We start from the raw sequence: 24,389 nt of genomic DNA, 5'->3' as shown, positions 1-24,389 counted from the left end.
CTAAGCCCTGATGTGGACTATAAATAGTTACAGTGTGTTGATTATTATCTGTTGGATCAAAGGCGAGTGAGAGATACGCCAAATTTGCACAGTCACCAGGAGTGGAATTATTGTCCCTGAAATGTCCTTGATGCTCACGGCAATGCAGCACAACCATTTGTGCTTTCAAAGTTAACTCAAGTTCTAGAAGAAATTTTTCAAGTTCTGTTTTTAAGTTTTAAAAGAGGCTAAGTTTAAAAGAAATAAATGGAGGATAATAATGCAGTTCACTTTCTACTTGCAGGTTCTTAGAACCCATTCTTTAAAAAACAGACTTGAAGACTGATGGAGGGCAGTATTCAGAAGGGGTAACATTAAGACATCTTTTCAGTGACCTTAGTGCCCCTTCCCCTCCACAAAAGTCCTTTTCCTGGGTCTTCAGTTTTATATAATCAAACAGATATAGTTACACCTATTTAAAAGGTTAAATTCAAGAAATGCATGAAAAAGAAAATAGTTATATATTACATATTCAAATTCAGGATCTATGTGCTCTGCATTTTCCCACATATTACAAAGTAAATTACCAATATGGCACAAACAGGGAATCAGCCACGGTAGTTGCCCTACTGATCAGCACTTGTCCTGACTCCAGATGAAAACAGGTGCAGACCAGATGAAGCATTCAAAAATCTCCTGTTCCCAGATTTAATTTACAACTAATAACATTTGTCTAATTATAAATGCCATCTGGCACATAATGTAAAAAAAGACAAATGTGATATATACACTTGCAGAAAGACTTAAGAGAACTGTAGAACATTTCTACTTTGATGTTACTAACGCTAAAACTGAACCTTGAACTTTCTGTCAACACTCACGGATTTCCCTTTGGGTAAGTTTCCTTCACAGGCCTGCTTGGACAGGTCCTGACGTCCAATCAAGAGACACACAGCCTCTGGCCAGTCTGCAGCAGGCTGCTCACGACAGTGGTAGATTGCATCTCTGATGGGAAGAGCAATTCCAAAGGGAAGAGTTTCCAAGTCTCTTAAAGTGAAACCTGATGGTGAAAGGAAGGGAGAGCATTTTTCATTTAGACTTACCACTCTCCCAGTTACTACCTAACTAGTTAGCAAACATCTACCCTGACAAATAAGAAAAAAATTAATTTTATTCATCTTACTACCAGGCTAGTGTCTTTGATATTCAGGGATTAGAAGAAGAGGTCGCTTTACAAAATTTTTAAAAACCTTAAGAAAAAGAAAAGCAATACAATAGGAAAACCACAAATAAATTAACCGTTCCATCAGATAAAACAGTCAATAAACACATGAAAAGATGGTCTACCCAATGAGTGATCAGGAAAATGCAAACTAAAACCATTAGAAAATAGCAGCCCACACTTGCTTGACAGAAAAATATTAAAGCCAATCAATACCAAGTGTTGGCAACTATGCAGAGCTACAGTGATTCTTGACCACAGCTGACAGTGGTATGTACCAGACAACCACATGGGAAAACACTCAGCATGTGTAGACAGGCCCACCCCTAGCATACAACAATAGCCACACGGAAACTTGTGCACATCAGCACAAGGACATGGGCATTAAAATACTCATTAGGAATATTGTTTCACTATGACAAAAAAAGGAAGGGAGGAAACAGCACCAATGCTATCATTCTGTGGATAAGTTTTGATATATTCAAATAATGAAGTATTTAGCAATGAAAACAAATGACCTACTGCTACATGAGTCAACATGGATGAATCTTTAAACAGTAACATTGAGTGAAGAAAATAAGTAGCACAAACATATTTATGTCCATTCACATAAAGTTTAAAAACATAAAACACTGGCACTGGCCAAGTAGCTCAGCTGGTTAGAGCACTGTCCTGACAAACCAAGGTTGCGGGTTTAATCTTGGGTCAGGGTACATATAAGAATCAACCTATGAATGCATAAATAAGTGGAACAACAAATCAACATTTGTCTGTGTCTCTTTCTCTCTCAAAAAACTCAATAAAAAATTTTTAGAAAATATAAAATACTAAGCAATATATAAAGATGATAAAGCTACAAAAAAAACAGGAAAAAGAATAAAAAATTGAGGTAGGGTGGTGAGGGAGGACACCACCAGGAGTAATTGCACATGGACCTTGGCCACACTGGTGATGTTCTATTTCTGATGAAGAGACCAGTACATCCATGTTCACTTTATTGTTATTCTCTAAACATTTTGTACATTCTTTCATATGTATGTAAAATTTTTCAAATCTGAATGTTAATTAAAATTTTATTTTCCCTGAAATAATTTCTCAATTTTACAAATTGTACATTATTAATATAGAAAGTTAATTATCAAAGGCAAAAATGTTTCCTTATATGAGAATAATACTTTTATTAAATATATAAATAGAACTCATCCAATATTTTTTCAGCATAGGTACCCTATGTGTGATACTAATGACAACTATCGTAATTTTCAAGGGGGCATATAAAAAAGAACAATGAAAAACTAAGTCATTTAGAACAGTCTTTAAGAATTCAGAAATATCCTATAATATTCATTACAGCATTACTTTCTAACATAGAAACATCCTTTGTTTATATGTTCATATCAGTAATTTGATTTTTTTATATATTTTTTTGTGAAAAATTTCTTTAGTACTTGACTTAGTTTAAAACCTAGGAGCACAAGGTTAGGATTAAAGAATAGAAAACTCTTTTCCTGCTCTACCCATGAATCTTCATTTCAGTGCCTAAAATCCCTGGCCTTGTCCCTTCCAAAGCACACCTGCAATGTTTATGCAATTACTTTTAGGTTTTGCCAGAAATAGTCCTTTCTGATATCTGAGTATGGCAACGGCTTCAGGTCTGGTATGCAGTGACTGGTGCTCTCCATTCCAAGGCTGAGAGATAAAAAGCAGGTATTGCTGATGTCATATGAAAGTTGTGAGACTGTCAAGGAAACTGGGACCTTCTTATAGAATGGGACCTCTCTCCCCATGCCCCCCAGGTCTAGCTAGCTCTGCGGACGCTGGCTTGGTGAGGAGGGTCCAGGGAAAGCATTTCAGTGACACACAGAAAGTAAAGATGACCTTACCTACATTGGCCATCCAGACTACTAATCTTTCAGCTAGACTAGAGACTGATGTAGAATGACTAAAACTAAACCTGTAAAAAAACAAAACTCAGTTATTAAACAGAAGAGTGACACATAACAGTGTTTTGTATTTTTAATATAAAAGCACAATCTGAATAAAAGTCACCTGTTTTCCTCTTGTTCTGCTTGTGACTTCTGGGGGGCTACAAAGTAACAAAATGAAACTTTATTTTGATAGTCTTCCTGGTAAAAAAACAATACATAACCTGCAAAAGAAATCTGGAAATCACATTTTGTAAACAACTCCTAGAAAATAGTAAAATAAGCAGGCTGGAAAGTATTTCACTGGAGCTAAAGTAGTCCTTCTTAGGCACAATGAAAATACAATTTTAAATGATCCTGGTCTTTGACAATCAGTTGCAGACTTAGACCAGAATAGCGTAAGATATAATCTCTAAAATGAGGCAAGATGTGGTCTCCAAAGCAAACACTTAGGAAATTTTTAATTTTTAAATTTCAACTTTAATATCAGCATTCATTAAATTTTGTTTGGGAAGTCTAGCATTACACTGACTTACCTGGAGTTATTCTTGATAAGTAGTGTGAGGATTCATCAGAAACAGAGCTTTCATCACCAAGAATATAGAGCGCGATACTCTGTACAAAGAGAAAATTAACATTTTTTTAATGACTGAGGTATCATTACATAGGAAAGTTCATCCATCTAGGTGCACAACTCTGCATTTTGACAAATGTTACGCAACTGTATAACCACTATTGCAATCATGATACAGAATACCTTCCTTGCCCCAAAGAGGTCCCCCAAGCCCTTTGTGGTCCAGCGGCTCCTCCTACACAAGCACCCAAGACAACTCATCTGCATCCTCTCCCTGCAGTTGGCCTCTTCTACAGTGCCATGAAAATGGAACCACAAATGTGTGGTCTTCTGTGTCCTACTTCATGGGTGTGCCTTTGAGAACCATCACGTTGACCACATCTATCAGGAGGTTGTTTCTACTGCTGAGCAGTATTCCATTATATAGGTGTACCAAATTTGTCCACGCACTCATGAACTAATGGACATTTCTGGGTTGTTTCTGGTTAGGTAAACCCTGACCCTTTGACCCTCCAACCCTAAGCTTCTCCCATTTCAGCCATTAAGTTTCTCATTTGAATACCTGCTTCCATCTCCAAGATCTGTACCTGCAGCCACATTTTTTTTGAAAGAAAGAAGTAACATGATTTTACTGAAATTTTAGTACAAAGCTGGGGAATCTTAAAATTCTGCATTCCAAACCAATACATGTATATCATATGATATATTCCTGAATCTAGGTGACATCATATTTAACAATGGAAAGTTATAACATGAGCATCTGTAAGCTGACTAATACAATTTAGGTTGGAGGCTGAAGAACTATGGTATATCCATATTCCTCTGGCTCCACCTTTGGCTAGATATACACTGGGTCCACACCACAGGGCAAGACCAGTGTATTTGGTGGGTTCACTTAAATACTTCCATCCAAGCTGCAAGGAATGAAAAACTTCTGGGATTAAGCTGCTCTGAATACAATGAATGTATTTAATGCTACTGAATTGCATACTAAAAAAACAGTGAAAATAACCTATTTTTGAAAAAAAACTGTGAAAGAAACAATTATCTTTTCTTCAAATGGTGCTAAAAGATTTGGACATCCAAACTAAATAAGAACCTCAATCTAAACCTCACATCTTATCAACAATTAACAAAATGGATCATAGACTGTAAAGCTTGTACCAGGAAACAGGGAGAAAAACCTTTGTATTCTAAAGTTAAATAATGAATTCTTAGACATGGCACCAAAAACACTACCCATGAAAGAAAAAATTGAATAAATTAGCTTCCTTAAAATTAACCATTTTTGCTCTGCAAAATAAACATTAAGTGAATGATGAGACATGACAAGCTACAAACCAGAAGAAAATATTTGCAACCCACAAGCTGACAAATCTAGAAGACTCAAAATAGCACCAGCTATTAAGGAAATGCAAATTAAAACCAAACAAGATATCATTACACATTTTATCAGAATGGCAAAAATTAAAAATCATGAGAATATCAAACACTGAAAAAATGCAGGGGAAATGAAATGATCGCACATGGATGGGGGAATGTAAAATGGTACAGTCACTCTTAAAAACAGTTTAGTTTCTTAAAAAACTAAGTATGTACTTACTATATGACCATCAATCCCACCTCTGGGTATCTACCCTAGAGAAATGAAAACTTATGTTCACACAAAAAGCTGGGCTTGAATGTTCATAGCAGCTGTATTCACAACTGCTGATACAAGGAACACGTGCAAGAATCTCAAAAGCACAGGGGGAATGGCAGCTGGGAAGGAGGGAGGTCTGTTCTGTATCCTAGTTATGGTGGTAATTACATATCTATGTTGGGATTCATAGAACTGCACACAAAATTTTTTAAAAGTTCATTTTACTGTATGATCATTTTTAATCATATTTTAAAAGAAAAAGAGAAAAATAAACAAGTTAGGCAATACTATGAGTACCTACCAAAACTACAAGTCGGCTTCTTTCACAGATGCCAGGGAGGTAAGGGTAGGGTGGCGTTCCTTCACCCTTCAGACAAGAACTCACCCACTGGTAAATACTTGGTGGCTCAGAAGTAAAAAATGATGGATGATGCATAAACCCTGTTTGACCTTTAAAATTAGATGTTTATAAACATACAAGAATACATTAAAACAATGTTATTTTATTCTAAAGGAAAAATGTGTTGACAGATATGAGGGGAACCCTAAAAAAAAAACAGAATTATCTCCTGGAGGGCAGGCCCCTTGTAGAACAAGTTTCCTGCAAAAGTTAGTGTTCTAGGAACCCATCTGTATCAGTGTACCAGTTGGTACTGTAGTGAGAGGCTGCATTCAGCTAAAGAGAATTTTTTTTGAAAACTTTTTCAATACATTTGCCCATTTTATGATGGGTGATTTACAAGTGTACCTGCCCACACCACACTGAGTATTCAGCAGTTTTTAACCCCCATACCCCACCCTCCCTATTCACCCAAGATAGACTTTCTTTTGTTTCCCTTAGTGAAAAGTCCTCAAAGGGAAACAGTTTTCTGATGTGGAAGAGGTGAAACAAAAACCCAAAAACAGCAGAAGCACTAAAAGACATCAAAATCAGTAACTTCAAATACTGTTTTGAGCAATGAAAAAAACATCTCGAGAGGTGTTGCATCAAATGAAGAGTACTTTGAAGGTAACTAAAGTTTAAACATGTAAGAATAAACACACAATTTTTATAAATAATTTCTGGGGTTTTCAGGGTCCCCCTTTCATACTACTGAGCAGAATAACATTTTCTGTATTTCCCAAAATGTTCCATGTTCTCTGCCACAGTAAACAAGCTGACTATATTATACTATGTAGAATTTAAATAGTTACTATTTTATCCCATATTGGATGGAAAAAGAGCAAATTTTTGTGCTCAAGGCATATAAAGAATCTAACCAAAATTTTCTACTCGAACCTGAAAGGTGAGAAAACAGCAGAGACAGCCAGGATTCCTCTGTGTTCTAACAACTGAGCCCCAATCCTGAGTCTCTTTAGCTCAGGCAGTGGTAATGAACATGTTCCAGTATGGCAACCACTAGCCCCACACAGCTACTGAGCTCTTGAAATGTGGCCAGTGAAACTAAGGAACTACATTTTGAATATCATTCACTTGGATGACAAGCACAGGTAATGGGCACAGCATCCTTAGCACTGGAAGCTCTTTAAGCTTTCGCGACTCAAAACCTTAGGGGTGGGTGTAATTTTCCCCACACACTACAAAAGCTATGGCATACTGCAAATCAGAGATCAAGCACAAACTAAAATCTAAATGGTGGAAAGGCCCTGCCCCCTGACTTACAGACTAATGGTAAGAAAAAAAAAAGGCAAATGTCACTACACTGTTCACAAACTCTTTAATGACACAAATGCTTACCTTGATCAATTGTGCACACCTGTCCAGTAGTTCTCACAAGCGCTGGGTAATCTCTGTAGTAATGATCTAAGTAAGGCTCCAATTTTAAGTCCCTAAAACAATAAGAACATATAAAATAGAAAAAATGAGGAAGGAATTACAGCATCTGCCCCACCCCAGAGTTAGAATTCATCAGTGGAACTTTTCAATTTGGAAACTTACTTAGAAAAACGATAATCAAGTCGAGAGTCTCTTTATTCTATTTCTAGATTTTCCAGTGCCCAATAGGATAAATGCAACCCAAGCTCCTTTTGCTAGGCACATTTTGTGGAGGCAAAACTACTGTAAAAATACCGGGGCCTAGTTTATCCTCTGTTACTTATTTGCTGTGCGATCTTCAGTAAACCACCTCCAGAACCTCAATATTTTCTTGAAGAAAATGGGAAAACACTGGCTTACCCACTGTGAAGTTTTAAGATTAAACATGTGAAAAATACCTTATAAAAATGTAAAACATTATACAAATGTTGTTTATTTCAGAAAGCCCGTGATTAGTTTGGAAATCATTTCATGACAAAAGAATCTTCACGACAGTAAGATTTTTCCTGAGAGAAACTGACCATCAATTAAAATTGTTATGTCTCAGAAAACAATTTCAGTATCTCAAGGAAGATCAAGGAAATTAGAAAATACGCTATAATAACTCAGACTTGACATTTTGATTCAATTCAACTCTTTATCATCAAGGATCACAAAGGCATAAATGATGCCTACACATGTTTAGAATCCAGTGCCAAACACAGATTCCTTGCATGGCTGTTAAAGTGTATTATTAGAACAATCTGAGTGTAGATCCACTAGGAACCCCAAGGACAGAGATGACCAAAGACAGTGACAACAGAGCAGAGCCGAGAGCCAGCAGCTAGCCAAGGGTCATGTTCCTGGAAACACACTTGACCAAGTATTCTCATCACTAAATGGGGATCGAGATGCTGACATTTTCTGACAATTTATGCAGCTACACTACAATGCTGTGAAGTGTAGCGCTACTTGAACGTAGGTAGTATCACAGAATAGCAGGTGTTGTTACAGAACTTCCACCACATGTAGCCAGTCATCTTGTCAACATGAAATGCTCAGCAAGTCATCCCCACTGTTTAACACACTTTTGTCACTTCCCACTGATCTTAGCACAAAACTAGCAACCCTAGCATGACCCACAGGCCCTTATACAGCCAGTATATTCAAACAGTTCTGTGGTTTATAAAAAATGCTCTGGGATTTTAAGAAGGCCAATTTCAGAAATCTATTTACAAGTTTCTTCTATAACATTCACAGCTAAGATTGAGTCACCTAAGTACTACTGGAAGTTTCCACTCTACAGATAGTATTTACCTTGCCAACTGAACGAGAAGGTCAACAAGAGAACAAATTCCTTCCCCCATCAGAGTATTCAACTTAAGCTCCTCATAGACAAGGTGAAGAACAAAAAAAATTGCAGGTATGTGAGGGAAGAGGAGTGTAGAAGAATCCAGGCTGAGATTCTGTGACAAGTCTTCATCCTTCATCTGAGAAGCTTCCAAAGGACTCAGACATAAAGATCTACTTAAAAGGTGAGACTCAACCTTCTGATGGTAGTCTGAATTCAGTAAATATTCCCAATCCTGCGAAGAAAAGGATATTAATTTTAAAATCATGCCTCCCTGTAATTTCATCATTAAAAAGAAAGCAATTCAACTTCCATTTTCACATTAAATTGATCTAAGAATATGAGAAAGAAATCACAATGCAGGAAAAGAAGAAGAGATAAGTGATTTCCACAATATTTTAAATCATGTGTTGCCATTTCAACAATCTTCACAGCATCTTCACCAGGAGCAGATGTGTACCTCCACCTTTCACACGGAGGCCACTGTAGGGTTATTAGCTGTGTCTCAGAGAAAAGGGGGTCCCAAGGGGAGGAAGACACAAGGAATGGGGAATAGCCAGTCAGCAGCGGAGTCAGGACCAAACACAACATTTATCAACTGAGTTCCCCATCTTACATGGGTGCAGTCTGTGGTGCCCCAAAATAACTACAACAGTAACATCAAACATCACTGATCACAGATGACCATAACAAATGGGATAATAATGAAAACATTTGAAATACCGCAAGATTTATCAAAATGTGACACAAAGACACACTGTTGGAAGAATCGTGCCATGCCAACAGACTCACTTGATGAAGGGTTGCCACAAAACTTAAATTCTGAAAAAACAGTGTCAGTGAATTGCAATAATACAAGGTATGCTTGTATACACAAATCAGCATACACACCACAGAAACGGGAGTCCCATAAAAGCACCTACAAGTCAATTAATACCAGCAAGAAATAATACTTACGTCATCAGATCCCGTCTCAGAAGGCCTTGCTTTTTTGGGTGCAATTACTGGGGAAAGTGACCCTTCAAAGTCAAACTGGAAAATAACCCCAAAAGAGAAGACAAAATCATATAAAGTTGTCACCATCGACTGATTAACTGAAAAGATTCAGAAATTAGTTCCACCAACCATGGAAACTGAGTGATCAAAACTCATTCTTTTGCCTGGCAAAACATAGTACAAATAAATACCTTTCTTCTAGGATCATTGTGAAGATTAAGTGAAACCATGTATGTGAAGCACAGTGCCTGGGCTCATGGGCACTTCAATGGGAGTTCCCTTTCCTCCTCTACTTCTGTGATGATGCATATCTTCACTCCTTCAGAAGAACAAGGACCACGAGCCATAACCAAATATGCCATGTCTCAAAGAATCAACTCAATATCAGCCACATGCCAGAATGAAGAAGATATTTTATTTAGAGTCTGTCCACATTGGACAGTCTAACAATTCTATGGCAGAGACAGGGAGTTCCTTTCCAAAATCTGTGCTCTCCTCTTTCTCTTGGCCCTACAGCCAGGCTACATATTCCTGCCACCCTCAGAGTTAGGTGTGGCCCTGAGATAGTGAGACTCGGATGAAAGTGGATGCTGCCATGTCCAGGCCCAGTTCCTGGACACACCCAACCAATGAACTTGCACCTTGAACCTCACTAGATGGATTCAACCCTCAAGTTGAAGATGGCTCATGCTCCATCAGCCTGGGTCCCTAATAACCGTGTGGCCTGTTTACCTGCTAAGTACTGTCGTATGAGCAAGACACACAGTTTTACTGTGTGTGAGCCATTATGTCTCTTGAGAACTTCCTGGTATGGTAGTTAGCCTAACCTAACTAATACAGTTACATAAAAGCCATCTTCTGAGCGTTCACTCCTATTCAATTCCCTCTGGCATAACTTTTGTCGACTCTGCTACTTCTCACTGCCACCTCATCAATCATAACTCTAAAGACAGCAATGGCTACTTCTTATGCTCCATAGAACTTACACATATTTATATTTCAATTAATCTCATTCTGCTAAAAGTTGATGTCTCTATAAAAACTAAATGTAGGTAGAAGTAATTTTAAAAACTGAACATTTAAATATAAATCTGAATAAAATAATTTTTAAAGCCGATCAAGAGAAAAAGTTTTCTTTCTTGCAAAGCATTCAAATAAAACACAGCCCAACTCACACACAGTATTATCAAAAAACAAAACAAAACAAAAAAAGACTAAAATCAAAGCAACAGATGACATGATAATTATCTCACCTAGAAATTCAGCCAAAATACAGGATGGGGCAAAAAAAGGCTTACAGTTGTTCATAATTCATTAAATAATAATATAAGAATAAATGTTCCCCACCCTGTACATTAGTGCACAAACACACATATGGTATCTAAGTCCCACAGAGAGAAATGTCCCTGCTATTGCTCCCAGAGTCATAAGACCTGAAATTATGGGAACGATCAGCAGGAACTGTCTGATATATACACCTCTTTGTGGCATATATAGATCTGCTTTACCTTCATTATTTTAGTAATTCGAAGGTCAGCCAGCCCTGTTCTATGCTCCTGTGCATCCTCAACTTCAATCTGTCATAACTTGTATGTAAAATATTTATCTACCTGCCTTCCCCCGACACAATCATGAGAGGAACCATTTGTCTTGCCCAATGTGTATCTGAAAGCCTGGCATCTGGCCTGGCCGACAGCAGGGGCTCTGTATCTAACAAAAACATGAGCATCCCAAAGGACGCCAGAGGGAAACATCGCCTGGTCCAGTGCTCTCGTTTACTATATCGGTACATTAAGGAAAGTACAAAGAATTGCCAAAAATCACATAACTAGTCATTGGCAGAAAGTCTGCACTCCCTATTCTCCACCCCATACCTTAAGTGGAAAATAAAAAGGCTAAAGCTGGACAAAGCACATGAAAACATGATCTGACAATAAAGACTGTTCCATCCTGAGCTCTGACTATAAGGATGAAACACAGCAAGAGCTGGACTATGGCCTCTTACAAAATGAATAACCTGGGCTCAAAACCAACCCCTTTGTTCTCTCCTTTAGGACTCTCACTCAATAAACAAGTCAGAGAGCCATGTCCTCCTTTACTAAAGAAATCACAGTGGGTGCTCAGTCCTCCCACAACACAGAAACATGAGGGCCCACGGGTTCTCTGCTGGAGAACAGAGCACAACGACCTGTACTCGTCAACGAGTTCTAAAGGACAGTGACACACAAAAGCTACAAAAAGCCAAAGTGCACCTGATTTTACCCAAGAAAATCACAGAGGGCAAGTCTCTCATATGCTACAACTCACACAAACTCTTAAAGCTACCTCATCCACATGGAAAGGGCATTTATTCAACAAATGTTCACCGAGCGTCTGTGCCAGCCAGGCCCTACGGGAGGTCCCAGAGATAGTGAAGAAAACTAAAAAACCTGCCTAAATAGAACTGACATGCCAATAGGAGACAGAGACACAGAAACAGAATAAGTAAAGTATGTAGCATATTACATTTAATTAGTGCTAAGAGAAAAAACAGGTAAAGGGGATAGAGTGTGGGGAGCTAAAAATTCTACACAGAATGGACGGGGCAGTCTGCACTAAGGTGACGTGTGAAAAAGACCTAAGCTTTTCTTATCTGGGGGAAGGCCTCTGGCCTCTACTCAGAGCAGGATGGGAGGCACAGAGGGGTCCAAGCAGGAGTGACCTAACCAGACTTGATCTGACAGGATTACTTTGGCTGCTGGGCTAAGAAGAGAGTGAAACACAGGCAAGGACGTGTTATACAAGTCAAAAAATAAAAACTATGAATGACTAACGAGAATTGGGAAAAACCGTTCTCATTTATTTACACAGAAATAAGATAAAATTTCTCACTAAGCTGACAAAGGTTCAACCATAGCACCAATCATCAATGTGGTAAAAGGGGCACTTTTAAATGATGCTAGTGAGAATGTCAATTGGAAAATCCTTTCTGAATGTTATTTGACCTAGTAATCCCTCTTTTAAGGTTCAAGTCTTGGGAAAGGACTATATATACATGTATATGTATATGTGTGTGTACATATATATAAATCTGTGTATAAAAGAATGTTTGCAAATTACCCATAAGAAAAAAAGCTGGATTCAACAATGTTCAAGGACTAGTTGTTGGTTACATATGGTAACACCATATGGTAACCTTTTATAAGGATAATAAAACTAGAGGTTTTATCTGAAGAATTTTTTAAACTATGGGAAGTTTTCATTGATATTGTCTTCTAAAATGAAATACCAAAAAAGTTTAGGCTGGTCATCTTTGTATAGTATTATTTTCTTCTGAATTCTTCCATTTTGAAAATTTTCCTCAGTAAGCACATACCCTTCATAATGAAGAAAAATAAATGATATTTAAAATGGATTTGCCAGGCCCTGGCCAGAGGCAGAGTGGGTTGAAGCATCATCCTATGCACCAAAAGGTTTCAGGTTTGATTCCCAGTCAAGGCACATACCTAGGTTGCAGTACAGGAGGCAATTGATCAATGACTCTCTCCCACATTGATGTTTCTTTCTGTTTCTCTCTCTCCAAAATCACCAAAAATATATCCTCAACTGAGGATTAAAAAAAAAGAGGGGGGTATTTGCCAGTACAGATCTAAAATGATCTAAAATGTACAGACAGAAACAGCTGAGTTACCTGAACAAAAGAGTGATTTCTAGAGTAACCCAGGCAAGGCTGTGCTGAGAGTGACCACTGGAGCCAAGAGAAAATCAAAATGAAGGCTCTCCCTTCCTGATTTTGTAAATAGCTGTGAAGGGCCTTCTAAGGACATTTCTGGGGCAGGAGATGAGGGACACAGCTTTCTACAGATACTCAGGCTTAAAAAGTTTCAATCCACCTCAAATCAAACATTCCTTCCCACAGACCAAGCAATCTGTGTGTGACGCGTCTGGGCTTCAGAAGGAAATACTGAGCCATGAGTCAGCAGACACACTCTAGGCTGAGAGTTTTGAGCAAATCTCCATTCTGTGAGCTCTTTATAACTCAGTTTCTTCATCATTAAAACCAACACTATTACTATTAATCCTAGCATAAATTGCAGTCATTTTACAAAGATGAAATGATAATAGCAAAACATGCTTTGTCACGTTATAAAAGTGCAGTAATTATAATTACTAGTAAAATAGTATTAAATATGAAACAATATTCAATTTATAATATAGATATTATACACTTTAGTATTACTCCATTTTGTTGAATAAAGTATGCTTATTAGAAAATTGATCTGCTATATACTCTGAAAGCTGTATTACTATTTATGCAAACATTACGCTGATACCAAAATAACTCAGGAAAAAACCAACCAGATGTACTTACATTTCTTGTCCATGCTAAGCGGTCTGTGTTATAACCCATCAAGTTCATGAGACAAGTCACAAATAAATTCCACTCTGAATGATAGCTCGGTCCACCTGGAGCACTGTGGACACTGTACCACTTGACAAGCACCTGAACAGCTATTTCTTTTGGCAGGATAAACTTAATTGCTTGCAAACATGTTTGTACTGTTAAAGGCAAAGATTAATTTTAGTATGCTTCCTATGCATGCATTTCTCTTCCCCTTTTATTATGAAAGTTTTTAAACTACTACTACTATATAAAGGCCAACTACTATAAAGACAGAATCGTCATAAAAGAGCCAATAAGATGCCACATTACCTGGGCCATCACTGAAAACCTAGATCAACTACAGAAGTCCATAGGACTTGCAAGAGGTCCCAGGGCAGCTTTTCAGTCATTAATTTCAGGTCAGAAATAAGGTGACCAAACAGCCCATTTAACCTGAGACAGAAGTGATTGACATCCACTGCCCAGCAATTATTAACAGCTACCCATTTCAGTCTCACGCATTCCTAGTTTGGACAATAAATTAAAGGTCATTCTGCCAACAGTTTCCACACAGATAAATTCACATGAAATATTGCCTTAACACTTCAGTACAAGAGATATTTTCCACAAGTGAACATTCTTGTTACTGAAGCTTTAAAACACTGAATGAATTCAAACATCTATGACAGCATTCAGTGTCTAAAATGTTTTCCATACTGTCTTAAACAGACCCTTCAATCCCATGCTTCTCTTAGTGACTCAGTGTCATTAGCATGTCAGTTACAGGGTTACACCATCACTCAGTGACACCTCCAGGTGGTGAGCGCTGCTGCTGTGAAGAGCCTGGGTTTGCTCTCGTAGTGACTGGCCCCAAACACCAAAGTGTTTGTGTTCTCCTACATTCTCTTTCAGGATTCTTCTTCCCTTCACCCTGTCACCATCACCATCACCTGGCCCATCCTCAGCTATATTTCCTTTTCTCATCAGTTTGCTATGTGTGTATATACATTGAAATCAAATGGAATAAATATTAAAAAACCAAATAACCAAACCTGTCATAGCTGAATCCACAATAAGTGTAAACCAGATACTGCCTTAGGGGCTGAGGAGCACTTTATAAAAAAGGTACAAAAACTTATGTGCATGAACTATGTGACTTCTATTTGGCTGTCAGGAAATAGGATTTCATTTTGGTTTTAATTATTTTATTTAATCTGCTATGAGTTTCTATATATTTTAAGTATTTCTTATTGATGATACTATTACAGTTTTCCCAATACTTTTCTCCTTTATCCCCACTCTGCACTGCACCCCCCAACCCTCCAGCATCCCCTCCCTTAGCTAATGTCCATGGGTTGTACATATAAGTTATCTGTTTTTCATATCATTCTTAACCTTTCCCTACTTTATGCCTACCAATTATGCTTCTTATTCCCTGTATCTTTCTCCCCCATTCTCTACCCTCCACCCCGCCACTAAAAACCCTCCATGTGATGTCCATTTCTCTGGTTCTGTTCCTGTTCTAGTTGTTTGCTTAGTTTTTGTTTTCATTTTTTTTAGGTTGAGTTGTCAATAGTTGTAAGTTTGTTGTCATTTTACTGTTCATAGTTTTTGATCTTCTATTTCTTAGATAAGTCCCTTTGACTTTTCTTATAATAATGGTTTGGTGATGATGAACTCCTTTAACTTGACCTTATCTGGGAAGCACTTTATCTGACCTTCCAGTCTAAATGATAGCTTTGCGGGATAATCTTGGATGGAGGTCCTTGCCATTCATGACTTCAAATACTTTGTTCCAGCCCCTTTTTGCCTGAAGGTTTCTTTTGAGAAATCAGCTGATAGTCTTAGGGAATTCCTTTATAGGTAATTCTCCTTTTCTCTTGCTGCTTTTAAGATTCTCTCTTTATCTTTAATCTTGGGTAACTTAATTACAATGTGCCTTGGTGTGTTCCTCTTGGGGTCCAATTTCTTTGGGACTCTCTGGGCTTCCTGGAAGTCTACTTCCTTTGCCAGATTAGGGAAGTTTTCCTTCATTACTTGTTCAAATAAGCTCTCAACTTCTTGCTCTTGTTTTTCTCCTTTTGGTAGCCCTATGATTCAGATGTTGGAGCATTTGAAGTCCCAGAGTTTCCTAAGCCTCTCATTTTTTTGATTTCTTGTTTCTTCATTCTGTTCTCACTGGATGTTTATTTCTTCCTTTTGTTCCAAATCATTGATTTGAGTCCCAATTTCCTTCCCATCACTGTTGGTTCCCTGTATATTTTGCTTTATTTCACATCAGGTAACCTTTATTTGTTCGTTCCTTTTGTGACCAAGCTCAATCAGTTCTGTGAGCATCCTGATTACCAGTGTTTTGAACTCTCCATCAGATAGGCTGGCTATCTTCTCATCACTTAGCTCTTTTTCTGGAGTTCTGATCTGTTCTTTCATTTAGACCATATTTCTTTGTCTAGGTGCACCTGTTATATTGTAAGGGGGCGGGGCCTCAGGTGTTCACCCAGGTGAGGAAACCCTCTTTGCTATATTGTGGCACTGTTGGTCTGGGTGAATGTTTCTTTAACTCCTTGGTTATTGGAGTTCCATGCAGTTTGATTTTCCAGCAATTCTGGTTGTTTATTGTTTTTAGATTTGTTGGTATCCTTTTGGTGTGTGAGGAAGCAAAGAGTTTCTACCTATACCTCCATCTTGCCCGGAACTGCAAGTTTCTACATATTTTGCTTAGGCTTATACTTCTAGGTATGTGGCCTTGTAATTATTGGCTAAATACCTTTGGGAAAAAAAAGGTTATATCTACACCAACTCAGAATATCATTTATCATACCAATTTCCTACAATGAAAAAATCATTCTGGCCTACTTACCAAATTCCAGAAATCACACTATCTTGCTAGTGTTTTGCTTTGGCAGTTAGATTTTAAAACTAATAGATATCATGCATTTTCTTATGTCATATAGACATTCTTTTTTTAACTTATGTTTGTTGGTACATCCTTTCAATTCTATTTTTCTTTACTATTCTATGATCAGAAATAATCTCCACCTAGCATTTTCTAAACTGCATTACAATAATAATTCAAGGAGACTCCAGTTATATTAAAAATACTTCTGATTGTCTTTTTACTATAATATTTTTATACAATTAATGCAAATATATTCATGTCTCTATTGCTCTAACAGTTGAGAGATTTAGGATTAAAGCCATCAAGTATGCCAACAACTACTTTAATTGCTTGGGCTTCCCTGTTTCCCAGAGTTTCTTGCAGGAGGCATGTACTTAGGCTGTCACATCCCTGCATGGCACCTTCCACATAAGGAAAGCCAGAGAAACAAAGCCAGCACAACCTGCAAGCCACACCTAGCCTCACAGTGCCCAGGGAAAGGGCAGCACATGTTCCTGGCTCTTTACAGCTTTTCTATAAAGGAAAAAATGCCATCTCCTGGCTTCAAAAACAGCAAAAATTTTAAAACCCCAACTACCTACACAAGTCTGCAATGACTCCAAATCTTACAAATCAAACTAAGAATACATGGAATTCAGCTTTGCTCCTCCAACGTACCTAATTCAGAGGTGGCAATTTCAGGAAGAGTGATCCTAACCATGGAGCCATTACTCAGTTCCTGGGAAAAGAATGGAAACAAATAAGAGCAAATCAACAGAATCTATGCTGCTAAGTTTCTGAATGTCTCAAAAATAGCTGATGTTTTGTAAGATTTTTTTTGCCTGTCAAAGCAAAATTCAATAAAATAAATGAAAAAAAAACCAGTATTTTTCAAACAGGAGTAAATACTTCCTAGTTTCAGAAACTGTAAATGTGCATATTTATAAAACATTTACAAAAATTCTTGTTCCTAACAAAGTATGTAATTTTCACATACACACTAAAGTCATCATCACCAAAAAAAGGGAAACTAACTTTTGAAGAAAAGACAAAAATCAACACAAAATTCAATTTACTGAACAGGCTATTTTCAATAAATTTGTAATAATATAAAAACTTTTTAAAAGTTATGCAGTTTTACTCTAAAGTAAAATAGTGAGAAGAAATAACACATTACAAAAAATCTTAAATGTCATGAGAAATGTTTTGTTTTCATTTTTCAGACAAAATGCTGCCTTCTGACAAATTTGAAATGACACCCATCTCTCTTAGATAGCCACCTATGCAAATGTACTTACTAGAGTCACTCTGTTACGGACAGGGTCTCTTATAGAATGAATGTAAGTTCCAAGCTGTTGGAAAGTACAATCTTCATTATAGAGAGAATCATGAAGTTTTGAAGAATCCCTTAGTTCTGGAACTGGAGACAACAGAACCACCTATCAAAAGTAAACAATACAACACATATGAAGTATTTTTTGAGAAGTGAAGGAGAGAGAAACTTTATTCCTTTTGTATATAGTCTAACAACTGTACATAATGATTTACAATCATTCTACTGAAGGTGCAATGATAAAGGTTATGGCCAGACTGAGTATGAAAGTTAGGGAGGGCTACAGGAAGAGAAGGCAGCAACACTCCTGGCAATCTCACAGGGCTGTAGACGAAATGTGAGAAAGGCAAGGCAGATATGACTAGAGGGTCCAAGACGCCAGAGAGAAGAAAGAGTAAAGAGAAAGCAAAGAACTAAGACAGCTACTTAGTGATGCTTCCCCTACAGGCAAATGTCTATTCTAAAAATTGAGGACATGTTTTTTTCCTCAACTATATATGCGCAAACAAAAATTTTAAATGATCTTAATTACTAATTACATGCAGATAATGTATGTAATACATTATCTTCCTATTTTAAATCTAGTCCTGACCACCAACCCTTCTGGATTCCTATAATTCAATTTACAGGAAATTTCTAAGTGACTATCTTGTCAACAATAACAGCCAAACCAACATAAGATGTATTTGTTATATTCCAGTTTCTACCCCAACAGCTACCCCAAATGAAGCTCCACTCATCTTAGATCCAAGTCTAGCGCATAATCCCCCAGAGCAGTGGGGAAGCCATCAGCCAACAAGTTAGGCTAGGCTATGATCTGACAGCTACCATAAAGACACTAACCATTCCTAGGTTCATTGAATGCCAAGAAAGCTGGGAACCATGTTATGTTAAAAAAGAAATTCTTTCAAATCACACACAGAAAAGGTATTTCTACAGCTCCCTTTCCAAGAGTTTTGCAAGCATCTAGCTTAAAAGGAAAGAGCTCAATACTGTGTATGTTTAAAAAATAACACTTAGGGCCCAACATTACCCAGCACAAGTGCCACCACCAACCTTCACTTTGAACTGCCCCTAGACATCTGCACTCAGATGTCTCTCAAATACAAACCGCTTTCCCCAGAGTTCTTAACTTGATACACATGGGGATTGACCCAGGTTGCTCAGAAAACTGAGCCTCACTCCCCAGCACCTCACCCCAGCACAGCACAAACCCCACCAGCTAATGAACACTGTCATTTCCACCTCTTCAGGCTTCTCATGTCACTCCCCTCCTTTTGAAAGTGCTGCCTTAACTCAGGCTCTCTCTTTGCATCTCTTCAATTAACACAGACACCGTCTCTTGGAATCTAACTGGTCTTTTATCAATCCCAAGATAAACTTATCTAAAACACACAACCTAACAGAACTCCACACTCAGACACCAGCAATGCTCTGTTGATTACAGTCAGAATAAAAACCACCTTTGCATCCCTCTTCTAAGAGCATATTAGTAAGAGTGAAAAAAAAATTCCAGCTCAACCATTGATTAGCTATAGGGCTCCAGACAAGGAAGCTTTGTACATCTATGTACCCATTTGTAAAACAGGGATCGGTATCTTCCCAATAAAGCTGTTCTAAGAAATTAAATACATTAATATATACAAAACACTCAAAACAGTGCTTAACACACAGGAAACACTCAAAAACACATTATCATGATGATTCCACCCCTGCCTGCCTCATCCAACAGACTTCTTGTACTTTCATAAGCATTCATTCATTCTGCCCCCCAGACATGTTGTCTTAACTTACGTACTAGGAGATGAAGATGTGAACATGCGCACAAGGGTTCTGCACTCTCCTGCCCCCACGCCCATGCTCCTGTGAATCCTCTTTGCCCCAAATGCCCCTTCCCACCCACATATCACAGTCCAACCCCAGTCAGACAGGCTTCTCCAAGATGTGGTTCTCCCACTTCAACCTATCAGAATGTATCTTCCTATCGGTGAATTTCCCCTGGGACAATTTATGCATCACTCGTATGTCTTAATAATCTATCTTATACATAATTTCTTCTGCAGACACTACATCTGTTCCACTCAAGTAAATGCTGAGATTCCTATATGGAAAAGAACACCTCATTCTCATCTCTGTAGCACCTTCCACAGTACTTTACACATCACACCAGAGGTCAGTGCATGTTTACTAAATCATTTGTGCTTCAAGACATTTATATTCTACAAGTATTAGCTCAATTTCCAATTATGTCATTATTAAAACAGAAAAAAAAGATCATCATGGAATGAACATTTGACCAAACTTCTTTAAAACACTAATAATTTTTGACACCACCTAATTCCTTTCTCACCTCATCCAAGGATCCGAGTAGTTTACTCAGAGGCATAGGAGTGCTAACACTGTCGAGGGGAGTGCTGGGCCGAGGCATCGGGTTGGACATTGTCAGGGAAGGAGCTGGCAGTCCAGGAATGAACACCTTTCCCACCTTTAAGCAATAAAAAGATATAAAAAAAATAGGCTTTAAAGTATCATTCTTAAATAAAATGTTATGGCATGTAAGCATATGTTTCTTTTGATATTTCAAATGTTATACTCACCAAACACACTTAAAAAAAAGAATTAAAATTTCAGTAATGTACCAAATTCCTCCATCTGACTTCTGGTCAAGATGGTGGCACTAGGTAAACATGGCTCACCTACTTGCACATCAAAATTACAACTAAACTACCAAACAACCATTATTTAGAACCACAAAACATCAAGCTGAATGGAAGTCTGACAACTATGGAATTAAAGAAGAAGCCACATTGAGACTGGTAGGAGGGATGAATTCACAGAATAGGCTGGTCCCACCACCACGTGTGGGGGGTCAAAATCAGGAGGTATATCTCAGGATCCAGTGGTCCCATCTCTACAACAGACCCCCAAGCCCAAAGTTCCAGTGCCACGAAGGTGAGTCCCCATAACTTCTGGCTATAAAAACCAGTGAGGATTTGAGGCTGTGGAGCACAGAAACTGCTTGAGTCCCAGGCAGCTCCTCTTAAAGGTCCTGCACACAGACTTATTCCAACTCACTCCCCCTGAGCTACAGCACAGGGCAGCAGCTTGAAAAGTACCACAGGCATACAGGGAGGAACTGAAGTATCTGGCATCAGAGCAAGAGCTGGCAGGGGGAAGCTTTCTCACAGACAGAAGTGCTGGCAGAGGCCATTGTTCCTTTTCTGGGCCATCCCTCACAGTGCAAGCAGGCACCATATCTGAGATTCTATCAACCTGGCTTGCACTGTTTGCCCCACCCTGGTGATTCCTTGAGGCTTCACCCCACTCAATTTCAGGACCACCCAAGCTGTTTCCAGTGGCTTTGCATACGAATGGCTTGTCTTGGCTCATGCTTGAGATTTTCCTAAATTCTCTCAAACAAGCAGCATCTGGCCTTAGCAAGCCCTGTACCTCTTTCTAAGTGGCCACAGGCCTGACACTAGCAGCAACTGGTCTAGGTTCACAGCTTAGCTTCTATTGGGCACCTCCAAGCCCAACACAAATAGGAGCCTTATCACTCTGTAGCCCATGCTAAGTGGCCAGAAACAGAACAAATGCAGTGGCTGACCTTGGCCTGCACCTCCTAGGAAGCCCTAGAACCTGGGCACCCAGTAGACAACTACAGACCATGTCAGAGCACCACTACCCATCACCTCCACAAGTGACACACTCAAGGAGTACACTCGATGGGCACCAGAGCCCTGCTGAAGTCAGTCCTGCTCTGTGGAATGGGCCTCTGTACATCTGATCCTCCACAGTGGTCATGGTCACAGCCAGTCCCTGCAGCTGACTGGCCTGAGTAAATCCCTCCCATTGACCTGCCAACAGCAATCAAGGCTCAACTACAAGAGGAGGCTGTACACATCCCACATGGTAGGCACACCTGAAGTACCCAGCTTAGGTGATAAGGGAGGCTGCCACAATGAGGGCACAAAGAAACAGGCCCCAAATTAAAGAGCAGAACAAAACTCCAGAAAAGAACTAAGCAAAATGGAAACAATAATCTACTAAATGCAAAGTTCAAAATACTGATTATAAACATATTCAATGAACTTAGGGGAAGAGAAGATGAACTCAGAGAGAACTTCGACAGCATAAAAAAGGACAAAGAAACCATAAAAAAGCAGCAGTCAGAAATGAAGGATACTCTAACTGAAGTGAAGAACAATTTACAAGAAATCAATAGTAGACTGGATAAAGCTGAGAAGCAAATCAGCAATTTGGAATATAAGAAAGCAAAAAAACACCCAATCAGAACAGCAAAAAGAAAAAGGAATCCAGAAAAATGGATAGTGTGAGGAGCCTCTGGGGCAACTTTAAGTGTATGAATAATCAGAACATAGAAGTGCCAGAAGGAGAAAAGAGCAAGTGAGAAATTGAAAACCTATTTGAAAAAATAATAACAGAAAACTTTCCTAACTTAGTGAAGGAAATAAGATATGCACATCTGGGAAGCACAGAGTCTCAAACAAGATGAACCCAAAGAGACCCCCACCAAGACACATCATAATTAAAATGCAAATGGTTAAAAGGCAAATAGAGAAACTTAAAAGCAGCAAGAAAAAAAGCAGTTAGTTACCTACAAGGGAGCTCCCATAAGACTGTCAGCTGATTTCTCAAAAGAAACTTTGCACACTAGAAGCAAATAGCTATAAATATTCAAAATCATGAAAAGCAAGGACCTACAACCAGTATTACTCTACCCAGCAAAGCTATCATTCAGAATCAAAGAACAGATAAAGAACTTCCCAGAAGAGAGAAAACTAAAGGAGTTCATCACCACCAAACCAGTATTACATGAAATGTTAAAGGGTCTTCTTTAAGAAGATCAAAAATATGAATGATGAAATAGCAATAAATATCAATTATTGATAATCAATGTATCAATAATTGAATCTAAAAACAAAAAAACAAAATAAACAAACAAACAGAACAGAAACAGAATCATAGATACAGTGAACGTTTTGATGGTTGCCAGATGGGAGGGGAATCTGAGGCATGGGTAAAAAAGGTGAAGGGATTAAGAAATACAAATTAGTAGTTGCAGAATAGTTACAGGGATGTAAAGTACAGTATACAAAATACAGTAGCCAAAAAATATACATGCATGACCCAGGGACATGGACAATGGTGTGGGGATTACCTAAGGGAGTAGAGGGATCCAGGTGGAGGAGGGCAAAAGGGGAAAAACTGGGACAACTGTAATAGCATAAAGAATATAATATAATTTAAATTAAATAAAAAAACAAATTCCTCCACTTAACTACAAGTATCTTGGTATACTTTCTCTTGGGCTGACCCCTCTTCATTACTGAGATTTTGTTGATTTTTTTTTTTGGCAGGAAAGGGGAAAATGTTAATATAGTCAAGATGTTATACAAAATTCCATATACAATGTATTTTTTATTACCTCACTGGTGATAAAGACAGCAGGGGTACTAAGCTATCAGAGACTCTAAGCAGCAAATCTGTTAACTAAATCTCCAGGAAGAGAGTCAGAACACCAGAGCACCAATTATTTGTCTAGGGCTGAAAAACATTAGGTTAAATGATGCTTAAGAAACTGAATCCAACCTAATTCAAGCTTTGCTCTCTAGCTCACTCTCTGTCTTCCATCATAAACTCTCAAATACTTCTTCCTCAAAAAAAATTTCCATCAAGTAAATTCCTCATTGACCTTAAAAGGATGAGTTGACAATCCATGCTAACCACCCCTTATTTTAGCTATCAATAAGGTTCTCAGAAAACACAACAAAAATTCACTTGCATACAAGCTGAAAACTCTTGACAAAACTAAAAGGAAATGATAAAGGAAATGATCAAAACTAAAAAGAAATTGTAACAATATACATATTTATGTCAATATTTCCCAAAAACTTAATAAAATTACACCAGTTGCCCAATTAAAACCCATAGGATTAAAAAACAAAATGAGAATGAAAACTAATGCATACAGGGTAGGGCAAAAATAGTTTTGAGTATACAAAACACAGTTTATTCTTGTATTATTGTTTATTAATTCTTGTACTATCTTCCATACAAACAACTGTAAACCTACTTTTGCCCTACCCTGTACACATACAATGCTTTCAAAAAGCTATGAGACCTCCATCTAATGAAAATATGGAGTAAATACATTTCATACTATTCCTCCCACTAATTACTAAACTCTGCATGAAATTTAGAATGCAACAGAAGTCTCTGAAATGTGAGGAGAGAAAACTGACTGGCTTAGGGACCTGCATAGCAGGAATAACCTATGATGAAATCCCTAGGTTTCCACTTTTCTTAA

At 38.1% G+C, this 24,389-nt stretch overlaps 1 protein-coding gene across 4 annotated transcripts in view; it reads right to left on the bottom strand.

Moving 5' to 3' along the window:
- ANAPC1 (anaphase promoting complex subunit 1) overlaps positions 1 to 24,389 on the bottom strand; it is a 95,412-nt gene that overhangs the window by 49,616 nt on the left and 21,407 nt on the right. For 3 of the 4 annotated variants that reach the window (XM_045827710.1, XM_045827709.1, XM_045827712.1), the window contains exons 14-25: positions 20,409 to 20,543; positions 18,024 to 18,164; positions 17,404 to 17,464; positions 13,836 to 14,023; positions 9,446 to 9,520; positions 8,455 to 8,723; positions 7,081 to 7,172; positions 5,644 to 5,792; positions 3,663 to 3,741; positions 3,251 to 3,350; positions 3,085 to 3,155; positions 861 to 1,039 (exon numbers count right to left, since the gene is read on the bottom strand). In XM_045827710.1, the coding sequence (XP_045683666.1) occupies positions 861 to 1,039; positions 3,085 to 3,155; positions 3,251 to 3,350; positions 3,663 to 3,741; positions 5,644 to 5,792; positions 7,081 to 7,172; positions 8,455 to 8,723; positions 9,446 to 9,520; positions 13,836 to 14,023; positions 17,404 to 17,464; positions 18,024 to 18,164; positions 20,409 to 20,543 (1,539 nt within the window). The remainder of the gene's footprint in view (positions 1 to 860; positions 1,040 to 3,084; positions 3,156 to 3,250; positions 3,351 to 3,662; positions 3,742 to 5,643; positions 5,793 to 7,080; positions 7,173 to 8,454; positions 8,724 to 9,445; positions 9,521 to 13,835; positions 14,024 to 17,403; positions 17,465 to 18,023; positions 18,165 to 20,408; positions 20,544 to 24,389) is intronic. The other variant, XM_045827713.1, reaches the window with a different exon arrangement.

This window comes from Phyllostomus hastatus, unplaced genomic scaffold (assembly GCF_019186645.2).
Source record: "Phyllostomus hastatus isolate PE091 unplaced genomic scaffold, TTU_PhHast_1.1 phas_scaffold_78, whole genome shotgun sequence".
NCBI classification, from domain to species: domain Eukaryota; kingdom Metazoa; phylum Chordata; class Mammalia; order Chiroptera; family Phyllostomidae; genus Phyllostomus; species Phyllostomus hastatus.
Note: the sequence above shows the minus strand (reverse complement) of the source record. Positions and strands in the feature narration are given on the sequence as shown.